Source organism: Camelus dromedarius, chromosome 10, assembly GCF_036321535.1.
Source record: "Camelus dromedarius isolate mCamDro1 chromosome 10, mCamDro1.pat, whole genome shotgun sequence".
NCBI classification, from domain to species: domain Eukaryota; kingdom Metazoa; phylum Chordata; class Mammalia; order Artiodactyla; family Camelidae; genus Camelus; species Camelus dromedarius.
This window is the reverse complement of record NC_087445.1, coordinates 72576158-72589067: the sequence shown is the minus strand read 5'-3', so window position 1 is coordinate 72589067 and position 12910 is coordinate 72576158. Positions and strand designations below refer to the sequence as shown.

General features: G+C 37.7%; 1 protein-coding gene across 1 annotated transcript in view; it reads right to left on the bottom strand.

Moving 5' to 3' along the window:
* Positions 1-12889, bottom strand: part of NUP188 (nucleoporin 188) — a 41978-nt gene extending 29089 nt beyond the window's left edge. Inside the window, exons 1-6 of the mRNA XM_031450632.2 lie at positions 12833-12889; positions 5568-5622; positions 4523-4596; positions 1844-1928; positions 1186-1266; positions 653-697 (exon numbers count right to left, since the gene is read on the bottom strand). Of these exons, the coding sequence (XP_031306492.2) occupies positions 653-697; positions 1186-1266; positions 1844-1928; positions 4523-4596; positions 5568-5622; positions 12833-12864 (372 nt within the window). The 5' untranslated portion in view covers positions 12865-12889. The remainder of the gene's footprint in view (positions 1-652; positions 698-1185; positions 1267-1843; positions 1929-4522; positions 4597-5567; positions 5623-12832) is intronic.
* Between the last annotated feature and the right edge of the window lie 21 nt (positions 12890-12910).

Here is a 12910-nt window from a genome sequence, read left to right as displayed (position 1 = left end):
AAGTCTCATCTATATAAGCAATCACAGAAATGAAGACACAGTATTTGGCCTCAAAAAAGCAAAAGACCTTCAGGAAATAGGATTCAAGTAAAATACTACAAGATAAAATGAATTATTTAATAATATAAACAAGTTTTCTAGCATGATTTCTCAGTTGGGAATTGAAGTAACACACAGTGCTACAAACTGATAGCCTAAATATATGAAAGCAAATACAAAAATGCCACTAGTATATGTCCGAATTGCTTGCAACTGATGTACTTAGTTCTCACTAAGTACCAATTAGGAAACTACTTCATACGACACGATCAAATTCCATGATCCTAAGTGAGAAGGTTACTTCGAAGGTTGGAGAGAGATAAAGAAATAAAAAAATACAAGTTAATCCTATTGCATTTAGACCTAGAGAAAAAATATCCATGAACCACTTCTCACCCCCAGTTGCTGAAGAATCTCTTTTGAAAAAATATTTCAGTTGGGTCCAGCAGATAAAAGCCTCTTGTTTCACAAATGAGTTAATAAGAAGCTTCTTCATTAAGACCTCAATGCTTACTCAACAAAAAAGGCAAAGGCAGCAATGCTCAGGAGAACAAGGTCAAGAAGCTGTTGTCCAATTTTACATCAAAGAATGGAAACGGTGACTAGTACTGACCTTCAGGATTAAGGCCTGGCTCTGCCTCTCATCTTGCAGTACCGTCTGAAGAAAAAGAGAACAGTCAAGAAGCCATCTTATAAGCAAAATCAATTAGTGAAGAAAAGGTAAACATCTTCACCGTACCCTTCAAGATTATAATTGCCCATTCATTTCTGGATACATTTTTCGCCTAAATATATCCAACTGTGTGCTTAAATCCCAGCTCCCCTCCTCTGGTCTCAATTTCTCATATGTAAAATGAGGGGCCGGATAGGCAAGATGTTGTCTCAGGTTCTTTTCAGCTCTGATATCCTGAGGTTCTATGATTAACATGTCAATCTTTGACCTCTCCACCCCTCCAAGTCTGAGGACAGACCTCAGCTTAAGCAGATGTGTTTTTTTTTTTTTTTTGTCTTACAAAGCCTTTCCTGAGAATAGCTGTATCTGATCACCTATCTGTTGCAGAGAACTGGTATCAAAACCCTAAATTATCTAAAACCAACAAAGAAAAGGATAAACCCAGGAGAAGGGAGTTGGATACAGCTACAGACCTTTAGTAAGTCCCGAGTACCTCTGTAATCCTCTTGAAGGTAACACTGGAGTAACTGCACACTCTGTTCTTCATCAAGACCCTGAAAACAGAAGTCATAAGGGAGGGAACAGCCACCTCAGCTTAGAAACCACACATAGCATGTAAAGCAATCTAAAGATTTGTCCTCTGGAATGAACGAAGAGCTTGAATTAAAAAAAAAAAAATTCTTTTGGATTCCATACAACGTAACAATTTTAACCCAAACAGGAGAAAAAAGGAGTAGCCACTGATATGTAATTTACATGCCAACTGAATTTACATGTCAGAAACAACTGTGCTTATTCACCAAGCACATTAATAAAGCAACAGGCATGATCTGGATTTCCAAAAATTAAAAGGAAACAGCTACATAAATAGATACAACCTAGTCAACTTAAAGAACACCATAAGTATGCTGAAGAAAACTCTGTATGTATGTAGTAAACGGGTCAGGCAACTTGACTTGTGGCTTTTACCAAGAAGAGCTACAACTTGGGCATTTCTGAAACACAATATGCTCAATTTAATCTCCCAAACTGAAATAAACCAAATTTTCATTAACAATCACTAACAATAAAACCATGCATATCCATCCATCCTGCAGGTAATAAACTGAGCAAGTGTTCATTTTTACTCACCAAAAACTTGCTGATTCTTAAACCCAGTTCCTTCAGTGGTGAAGCTACATCTTTACTAGCTTTCACTCTTTCAGCTGAATTTGGACTATGAAAAGAACAGTGAATCATTTCCTCATTCTCAATGATCCTCTAGGGGTTTAAAATAAAAATACTTAAAGATATTTTTACTACAGACCTTTTTCTGTCCTTTAAGTGCCTATAAAATACATACACACACAAAAGTTCATCTCTACAGACTTTTTAACACAAAACTATTTATGTCTAAGTAATAAATATAGTATATGTCTGTTACAAACTACAGTTATAACTATATTATTTGTAGATATATTGAATTACATTCATTATTTTTGATCCTTACAACTATCTTGGAAGGTAAACATTACTATGCCCACTTTACAAATGAAATTAACAACTTAGAAAGAATAAATAACTTACCAAAAATCCCACAGCTAACAACAAGTTGAAGTGAAATTTAAAACCAGATCTGTTAGTACATATACATATATTACCTAGCTCTGCCCACTGGGAAAGCCTAAATGTTACGACATCCCAGTAGCAGGGAGTACACCCAGCACCCAGATCTTAATTTCTAACATCATTCTCTAATAAAAGGTACCAGAATTCCTTGGAGAAATGGCTGATGCTAGAGCTGAGGTGGGGAAAATACTAGATGAGCCTGGAGCATCCTGTAATGCCAGAAAGTAAGAAAATGCTCAGAAAACAAAAGGATAGCAGCCTATCAAAAAGACACAGAAACCAACCTGAAAGAACTCCCACTGGCCAAAGCTGGAACAAGGTATAAACAAAGCATAAAATAAATGAGACCATAATGATCTAAATAAAGGAATGAATAAATAAATATATGTAAATAAATGGGAAAGAAAGGAAAAAAATCTTTCTATAGAAGAAGTCTCAGTAATATACATAGATGCTACCTGCCAGAGAAGGTAGAGTTTAATTCCACTACATCCCTAAACTGAAAAGTGGGCTATACTTAGTGACTTCACTTTCAAAAAACAGAGTAGGGAAAAGGAAAAAATTTACTTTACAGAGGAGAAACTTGGCAAATGCTGCTCTACCCAAGTGAGCAAGGTTATAAAGTCACCAGTGATTTCATATGGATAATATGTATCCTCTGCTCTGATGTAATAAGAATGGCACTTCACTTTTGCATATTCTTTCCAAAAACCCACAACCTCAATCTAATAATGAAAAAAAAAAATCAGATGATTCCAAATTGAGGGCATTCTACTACAAAATAATTGACCAGTCTTCTTCAACACTGTTTAAGGTCATGAAAATCAAGGAAAGACTGAGATACTGTAACAGCTAAGAGCTAAGGAGACACGATAATTAAATGTAAATGTTACCCTGGGTTGAATCCTGGAACAGAAAGAGGACATTAAAAAGAATTTTTTTTAATTAAAAAAAATTAAATTTAAATTAAGCCTGCAGTTAAAAAAAAAAAATCTGTCAGACTTTAAATCCCAAGCTACTATAAAAGGAAATTTTATCTTAAAAAAAAAAAAACTTACGCCACTAATGCCCATTCTATGAACTAGAGCATGTTGTTGTTGGATTTTTTTTTTTAAGAGAGACTTTCACATTTTACAGAAAATCCACAACACAAAGGCTAGTATAAGGTTAAACAGTAAGTTTTGAAAGAGGCAACACAGAATGATGATTAAGAACATAGACACTAGAGTAAAACTGCTAGGTTTGAATCCTGGTTCTACCACTTACTAGCTGTGTGACCTTGGGCAACTTACTCAACCTCTTTGTGCCTCAGTTTCCCCATCTGTAAAATGGAAACAACAATAATAAAAATGTCCAAATGTGGTAATACAGTGATTATCTTCCTTTTAAAGTCCCTGTATTTTAGATACATGGTGAAGTATTTACATATAAAATAAGTATCTGGGAGTTACTTCAAAATAATTATGGGGGAAGAGTTACTAGATGATCAAAAAAAGAAAGTTCTTCACTAATCTAAGAGAATGAAGATGGAGGGGAAGATGCAATAAAATCAACAGATGTTCAGAAGTAGAAGGGAAATGAGAGCAGTCTGGGAACTACGATACACAGTAGAATGAGATCTGGACTAGGAATTAAGATACAAGAGTCTCATCCTACAAGATGTATTCTCTTCTTTTTAAACCACTTTGTATTTTATTATCGTTGTTTTCCACTGCCCAACAAAAAAATCTATATATTCAAACAAAGAATAAAAACAGTACCTATCTCAAAGTGTTGTTGTGAGGATTAAATAATTTACAGTAAGTCTAGTGCTTAGAACAGCTGGTACCTAGTGAACGACACGTGTCAGCTGCTGTTACCACTGTTCACTGCTATATCCTAGCTTTTGGTGCTGACAGTTTCTCACACAAACGTGACAGACTGAAATAAATATTAGGAACATCAGTTGAGTATTTAACAAGTCCTCATCCCCAGACGCTAGGGTTATATAATGGATTCAACAAAACTGTATTTTTAGAAGGGATCTCCTTTTCCTTCAACACGTAGAAAAAATGTGCCCTACTCTTTTTCACTGGTAACCAAACTGTATACTCTCTGATCAACCTAACCCAGCAATATCATGAAATCCTACACAAGGATGGTTTCATCTATGCCAGGTTCCTCAGGGGAATTACTCAAATGAGACCCATGGAATAGCCATACCTGGGAGGTTTATAGTAAGAAAGCCCTTCTAACAGACGCTGCCAATGTTTATTCAGCTCTGCCTCAATCTGATTCTGAAAAAGAATAAGGAAATTATACAAATGCAATTTTAATCAGATTCCAGGATCACATTGAGGATTACATATTCCTTCGAGTCGTTTTAACATGTATTTTCCTCACAGTTGAAATAATTTTGAATACAGAATTGTGTAGCCTCCTTTTCTTTGTTTAACATTCTAACATAATGACTTAACCTTATTATGAAAATTTTGATAAATATCCTTTCTAGTGGTTGCATAATATTTTATCAAGTGGCTAGATCATAATTCATCTACCATTCCTCTAAAGTTGATACACTTAAGCTGGCTGTAATTCTCTATTTACATGAATAATACTACGGTAGAGAGCTTTGTACAATATTTTTTCAGGATTTCTTTAAAGATATATTTCTGGAAGTGGAATTATCAGATGAAGGCATATCAAAAAAATGTTAAGACTCTAAAAAAGTGTAACATTCATTATGTTAATTACAGTAACAATAGTAATAACTGAACGTCATCTTAACACTTTACCCTCACAGGGTCAGAACACCCAGGGACCAACATGAAGAACTGTCCTCTATTGATGACATACTCGGAAATGTCCTAGAAACCTCAGCCTCTGTGACTTAAGCAGCTAGCTAAACAGAAAAGGAAGAAAAGGCAAGCAAAGTATGAAACAGAGAAAAGACCTGAGAATCTTCCTCAGCCTGGGGTAGTAAAATGGTATTTGCACCCCTATCCTCAGCAGTCAGTCAAGTAGCACTGGCATCTTTTCGGAAAAGAAATCACTAAGGTCCAAAGAAAAGTGGAGATTTAGAAAACTTCAGCTACGCTATAAGATACACTGCATTTCAGCTGGGAAAAGTGGGAAATGCATAATGACTACAAAGTTTTAGGAATAAAAAATGTGTTTACCTCCTACTTCAAAGAGAAGGCAGGGGGTTTTTTGGGAATATAAGCTACACAAAGAACCACAGAATCCATTCAAGAACACCACCACTTACCAGTTCTCTCAGAGCTGACCTTCCAAGCAGAATTGTCCACAGTTCTCTACTGCTCCTGAAAAATGACAGAAAACAGGTAATTTTGCTCTTTTAGGAAAAAAAAGTAATTATAGAATAAATGAAACACAATAATTAATGAATTACAGTACATCTTTTATGCTTAGAAGACACCTCAATTTAGTATTTCTATCTCCTCCCATCTAACTAAAATGTAGCAACCAATAAGGAACAAGAATCTAGAAAAAGACTAATTTATTTCATCTCTGGAAAATTTTCTAAATACATGACATAATGCACTTTCTTTTTCTTTTTTGTCTTTTTTTATTTAAAAAAAATTTTTTTCATAATGCACTTTCTTCATCAAGTAAAGTCTAACAGTCACGATGAATGGCACTACATTCATTCATTTATTAATAAATTCCCAGTAGGTGCCACATGCAGTGCTAGACACATGAGATTAAAAAACACACATAAGATGTAGTCCCTGCCCCCAGTAAGGTCTTCAGATATACTCACAATCATGTGCTAACTCCAGTTCCTTCCCTCATTCATGCCTTTGGAATTTCAGGAAACATGTTTTGTGTTTTTTTCAAGTCCAGAATTAAACTTTAATATGTAACCGTTAAGAAAGTCTCCCAAGAAAGGGTTATAAAAAGTATACTAAGCCCTAGAATAGGAACCTGAAATAATTAACACTGCCTAGAAAGCCTATCTGCAGAGAGAAGATGAAAAGGTCCTAATGAAATATACTAGACAGTTAACAACAAAAAAGCAAGCTATATTAACTATTAGGATAAACTGAAAAATCTTTCCCCCATTAAGACAGTAACACAAAGCACCAGCCCTATCTAAAAATGGTCTTTCAGGTTATCCCATACTCTTGGATTGGAAGAGTTAATATTGTTAAATGGCCATACAACCCAAAGCAATCTACAGATTTAATATGATCCCTCTATCAAATCACCTATGACATTTTTCACAGAACTAGAACAAAAAAACCCTAAAATTTATATGGAACCATAAAAGACCCAGAATTGCCAAAGGAATTCTGAGGAAAAAGCACAAACCTGGAGACATAAATCTCTCAGACTTCAGACAATACTACAAAGCTACAGTAAACAAAACAGCATGGTATTGGCCAAAAAAAAAAAAAAGAGTAGATAAATGGAACAGAATAGAGAGCCCAGAAATAAATCTACACACCTACAGTCAATTAATGTTTGACAAAGGAGGCAATAATATACAACAGAGAAAAGACAATCACTTCAGCAAGTGGTGTTGAGAAAGCTGGACAGCCACATGTAAATCAACAAAGTTAGAACATTCCCTCACACCATACACGAAAATAAATTCAAAATGGCTTAAAGACTTAAATATGAGACATGACACAATAAAACTCGTAGAAGAGAACACAGGCAAAACATTCTCTGACATAAATCATCATAATGTTTTCTTAGGTCAGTCTCCCAAGGCAATAGAAATAAAAGTGAAAATAAACAAATGGGACCTAATCAAACTTACGAGCTTTTGCATAGCAAAGGAAACCAGAAACAAAACAAAAAGACAACCTATAGACTGGGAGAAAATATTTGCAAATGATGTGATCAACAAGAGATTAATTTCCAAAATACACAAACAGCTCATACAACTCAAAAACAAAATAAAACAAACAAACAAAAAAAATGACCCAATCAAAAAATGGCAGAAGACCTAAACAGACGTTTCTCCAAAGAATACCAATGGCCAATAGGCACATGAAAAGATGTTCAATATGGGTAATTATCAGAGAAATGCAAATCAAAACTACAATGAGATTTCACCTCACACCTATCAGGATGGCCATCATTAAAAAGTCCACAAACAATAAATGCTAGAGAGGGTGTTGAGAAAAGGGAACCCTCCTACATTGCTGGTGGGAATGTAAAACAGTGCAGCCACTACAGAAAACCCTACGGAGGTTCCATAAAGAACTAAAAATAGACTTACCATATGATTCAGCAAATCCCACTGCTGGGTATGTATCTGGAGACAACCCTAACTTGAAAAGATACATGCACCCCAATGTTCACAGCAGCACTATTTACAATAAGCAAGACATGGAAGTAACCTAAACGTCCATCAATAGATGAATGGATAAAAAAAGATGTGGTATATACCGACAATGGGATACTACTCAGCCATAAAAAAGAATGAAATCATACCATTTGCAGCAACATGGATGGGCCTAGATATTATCACACTAAGTGAAGTAAGTCAGAAAGAGAAAGATAAACATATGATATCACTTACATGTGGAATCTACAATATGATACAAATGAATTTATTTACAAAACAGAAACAGACTCACAGACATAGAAAACAAACTTACATTACCAAATGGGAAAGGGGATAGGGGAGGGGTAAATTAGGAGTCTGGGATTAGCAGATACAAACTATCATATATAAAATAGACAAACAAGACAAGCACGGGGAACTATATTCAATATCCTGTAATAAACCATAATGGAAAAAAATATGAAAAAGAATATATATTATATACATACACATATAACTGAATTACTTCGCTATATATCAGAAACTAATACATTGTAAATCAACTATACTTCAATGAAAAATAAACATTTTTTTAAAATGGTCTTTCAGAATTTTCCCATCAAAAGAGGATTAAGCCCATGCCTAAAAATCATAAATCTCTTTCCTAAGGGTTAATGCTTTTAAGAAAACTTCAGTTCTTCTGAATCAATTGTCACCAACTCCCACAACTGCACTGTGGAATCACTTACCATTTTTCTGATAACAAGAGAGCATTCACTATTCAAAAATTACAAGATCAGATCCAGTTAATGAAACAAATAAGTCCCTTTGTACTGGCAATGTATATTAAAAGATATGAATAAACCAAGCCCTAAGTAATTAAAGACAGAGGCAAGCTCACAATTTAAAGAAATTTACAGTAAATTTTGAAAGAATGCCTTTGGTAAAGAGAATAATTAACATCTAATGTTTTTGTTTGATAAATCTGAATTAGCAAATAATAAAGGAAGGCCTTTATTTTAAATGGCATATATTTTTACTTTACCAAGAATAGCTTCTGGCTCGTACAAAACAGACTGGATACCTATTATATAACACACAGCTAATAATGGGGCTAACAGTACATCACAATTAATGGAGAGAAATTTATCATTAATTGAAGGCTTTTGCATGCCTGAGCTACATTACTTTTTTTTAATCACTCTTTCTTGATATTACACCTTCCAATTTCAAAAGCTTGCCCCATCAATAAGCTTTAATGTATCTGCATTTGCTTTCAGAACTTCAGTCTCTAACTAGCCAGGTAGCAGTGATTCTCAGGAGACTGAAAATACCACTACCAGTTCTCAAGGACCAGCTGCCAAGATCCAGAATTCCCTGTTTCCTCAAATTTGAGCTGTGGGCATTTGCTACACCAAAATTTGTATAGTTAAAAAAAAAAAGTCCTTAGAAGAGTGTTTCTCAAAATGTAGTTGATCCTCAAACCAAACATAGCAAAATCAGCTGGAAACAACATACCAACAGTGTAGAATCCTGGTCATCACCCAGAGCTACTCATTTTCAGAGGCTGGGCATTGGGTATGGGAAATCTACAATTTAAAATAAGTATCCAAATGAAGTCCTAAATTATCACTGCTCTAGGGCATCAATTAGTCTCAGAGGAGCAGGTAAAAGGCTTGGTCAGTACAGACCCTCCTTGCCTTTTATGTTTGATACATTTAGTGGCACTTTTTGGGGGGGGCGATGAGGGATTGGGGAGAAAAAGATGCTGCTACTAAACAAGATTAAAGATCAGTGACCTAAAGTGAAGCAGTAACTTTTACTACTCAAAAGAAAAAGGAATTAGTTATTTCTTTAGGAACTCATCCTCATTCACAAAGCCATGTCATATTATGGTCTTTTTGTTATAAGGTATCAAAAACAATGTTTATTAAAAATGAGTGTGATAAGATTAGCCAACATTTATTGAGCAGTTATGTAAGACGCTGTGCTAAATCAGTCCTTAATGCTTTGTCTTATTGAATATTTCAATTTACCAATGAGGCAAAGACTGTTATTGCCTCCATTATTTCATTAGGAAACTAAGGTTTCAGAGTGGTTAAGTAACTTACCTAAGACCACAAAGCTAATTTATAATGGAGCCAGAGCTTGAATCCAGGTTGGCATGACTCCAGGGTTTGATCATTACATTACACCGCTTCAGGGTGCACCCAAGAATAAATGGAAAATAACCTTTAAAAATTGTATTAAAAATTTTTTTTTAAAAATTGCACCCAAGAATTGACACTGTAAGTAGGCAAAGACTGAGGTTAAGCTTTCAGTCCTACAACGGTAGATCATACCCTAACACAAAGAGGCTCAAAAAATACATGCTGATGGGCAAATATTAAAGAATAAGAATGATATGAGTCCCTTTTAGACCTGCAATCTAGTTGGAACACAAAAACTAAAAAACAAATATATGCAGAAGTGCCAAGAGAAGATAGAATAAAGGAGAAAATGGTAGTTTATCAGGAAGGGAATCCTTGTGAAAATGAGTGTTAAACAGGTTCCTCAATGTCTACACATTTATGGTCTAGGAATAAAGGGGATACAAATAAATCTGAGATCTTCAGGGTGCTCACTAGTGTCGGGAATGACAAAGGACAGTAAACATACCTTACATAATCAGCAAAGAGTAGAAAGTACCTGATCCTAACAAAAGAATAGAACCATACAGGACAGAAAAAAATCAGAGGAGAGATCACTGGGACGTGATTCAGGAATCGATGAAGGACTTCACCTCAAATTGAGACCTGAGGTTTGAGCAGCTGATTCTCAAGACACAACAGACATGGCTGGAATTGTGATGTCCAACTCAAGCCTCAGGGTAACATCTTTCACACATATTTTCAAGAAATGATGTAAGTGCTAGTGTCTCCCATTTATCTGCACAATACATAATTTGAACTAAGTGTTTTGGGGAGAAACTAAGGCACAGAAATTGAATAATTTTCCTCAAAAGTGAAGATAAAAAAAAATTATTGACTTCCAGTCCAATGTTGTAGCAGATAAGGAACTCCATTCCTAAAAGAGCTGATGTTAATGGAAACTGGAAATTATCTTCCTTAGAGAGATCCATGTGGTTGGAAACCTTTGGATAAAAGCTACCAGGAGGTCAGAAATAATTGTCTTAACAATTGAGTCCTTTTGATAGAAAGCCTGAGACACAGCCAACCAACTCTGATATAGTTCTTCTGAGAAACACAGAATATTTGACATGGAAATCATGAATAAAAGAGGCCACTGCCCATGGATGCTGTGAATCCCGATGAAGCACACCTCTTTAGTGAGAACTGAGATTTAAGCTAAGCAGCAAGTTTTTCAAACCACAGTTGTTTTTAAGCACATATTAACTGAAGAACACAACAGATACCCCCCAAAATGCCAATATTCAACCTTTCCGCCAAACCTTCAGTGAGTTTCCCAAAACCCTGAGTTGAGTATTATTGCATTTTTAACTAGTGCCAACTCATATTTTGTCTTTTTTTCCCCTTAGTGCCAGTCCATATTAACATACACCTTCTTACATGTTTCAGAGCCACCTCAATACCACTCTGAAAAAGACTCACATTTGGAGAAACAGACTCAAATGATAAAGTGACCTGCCTGTTGTCATCTGCAAATCAGCAGGCATCAGGGAAAGTTTTCTCTTAGTCCAAACCTCTAGACAGTTCAAACAGAAGGCTACTGTTCAGTATAATCTCAATCGTTACAACGTGCCTTCCAGCACAAAAAGAAAGAAAAGGAAAAAAAAGAAAGAAAAGAAAAGAAAGAAAGCAAACTCCTAAAATAGTCTATGAGCAAAGCAGAGCCTAGAACTCCTAGTGCCATTTCTTCCATCTTCAGGTATGAGTTTGGTAGTTTCCCCAGGATGAAGAAAGAATCTTTCAGGCAAATTAGTAGTTTTCTTTCCCTTGTCCTCTTTCATTAAAGAACGTCTTACCCTGCAGGAGAGGAACTTTATCAGAGTTCCGCAATGACTATAAGATAAGCCTAAGAAAAGGAGGGCACAGTGGCCACAATGCTGCTCCATATAAGAGCTAACACGAAACAGCAAAGGAGGAAAAGCAAACTGGTCCTCACAAGCTTCAGAAGTAGTTCAATGGAAATGCCAAAGCAGAAAATCTCACTTGAGCAGAGAGGTGAAGGCAAGTGGTATCAGAGAACATGGACGATACCTGTAATAAATATTGACTGAGAGCCTGTTATGTGCTCTTCTGGGTGCTGAGGCTACAGTATTGGACAAAACAAAAAAGTGGGGAAACACTGCTGGCACAGGGTACAAGTGACAGGGAAGGGGAGGCAGGAGGGTGGTAGGGAAAAGGGACGACACTTCGAGCTTTTAAATGAACGATGGAGTGCATGGTGATCTGGTTTAAGCTTCGGAGTCGGACACACTTCTGGCTGAATCCTCACTTTACCCCTCAGCCAGGTCTGAGTTGGGTTTGTGAGTCATCTGTACAATTCAAGGTGCCTCACGGAGGGAGTTGTGGGAGTCAATGAGATAACGCACAGGAAAGAAAGCGCGTCGCCAGTGTCTGGCGCCAGTACGCACTGTCGAAGTAAGAACTGTCTCTTTCTTTCTAATATTTTATCTTCCCGTCCCCAAAGCCCAGTACCGTACCCAGAATGTCGGCTAACGAAATCAGGGCGTGAAAAAATGAATAGATGGATGAATGAAAGACTGAGCGGCGAAAAAGAGGGCAGAAATTGCCGGGAGGTGGCTCGGCGACGCCCGAAACAGGCCTCCCAACGAGAGCACATGACGGAACCTGGGGAGCGCCGCCGGACCCGGCACCGGAGGCTGCAGCGGGGACGCGGTGGGGGCTCCCCCGGGCGACCGCGAGGCGCCCCGTCGCGCCGGACAGGAAGCGCGGGGTGGGAGTGGGGGGGCGCCGGGGGACGCCCCGAGGGGAGAGGGGAGGAAAGGAAAGGGACTGGGTGAAGAGACGGGAGGCCGGCGCCGAGAGAAGGGGTGAGGCACCGTCCCCCTTCTCGGACAAGTCGCCTCAGATCTCCGCGCGCGGGGACCGTTTGGACGTAACTGCCTCCTGTCCCGGCGCCTGTCCATCTAGCCGGCCTTCGCCCGGCCACCGCCGCCACATCACGCCCCTAACTCCCGCCCAGCTTCAGCTCTGCTTGGACCCGCCGCTTCACAACCACCCCCGCCGAGTCGGCCCGCTCCGCACCTCACACACGGATCATCGGCGGCCGCCGCCATCTTCGCGCGCGCGCGCGCCCCAGCCCCGCCCCCAGACGCCACGCCC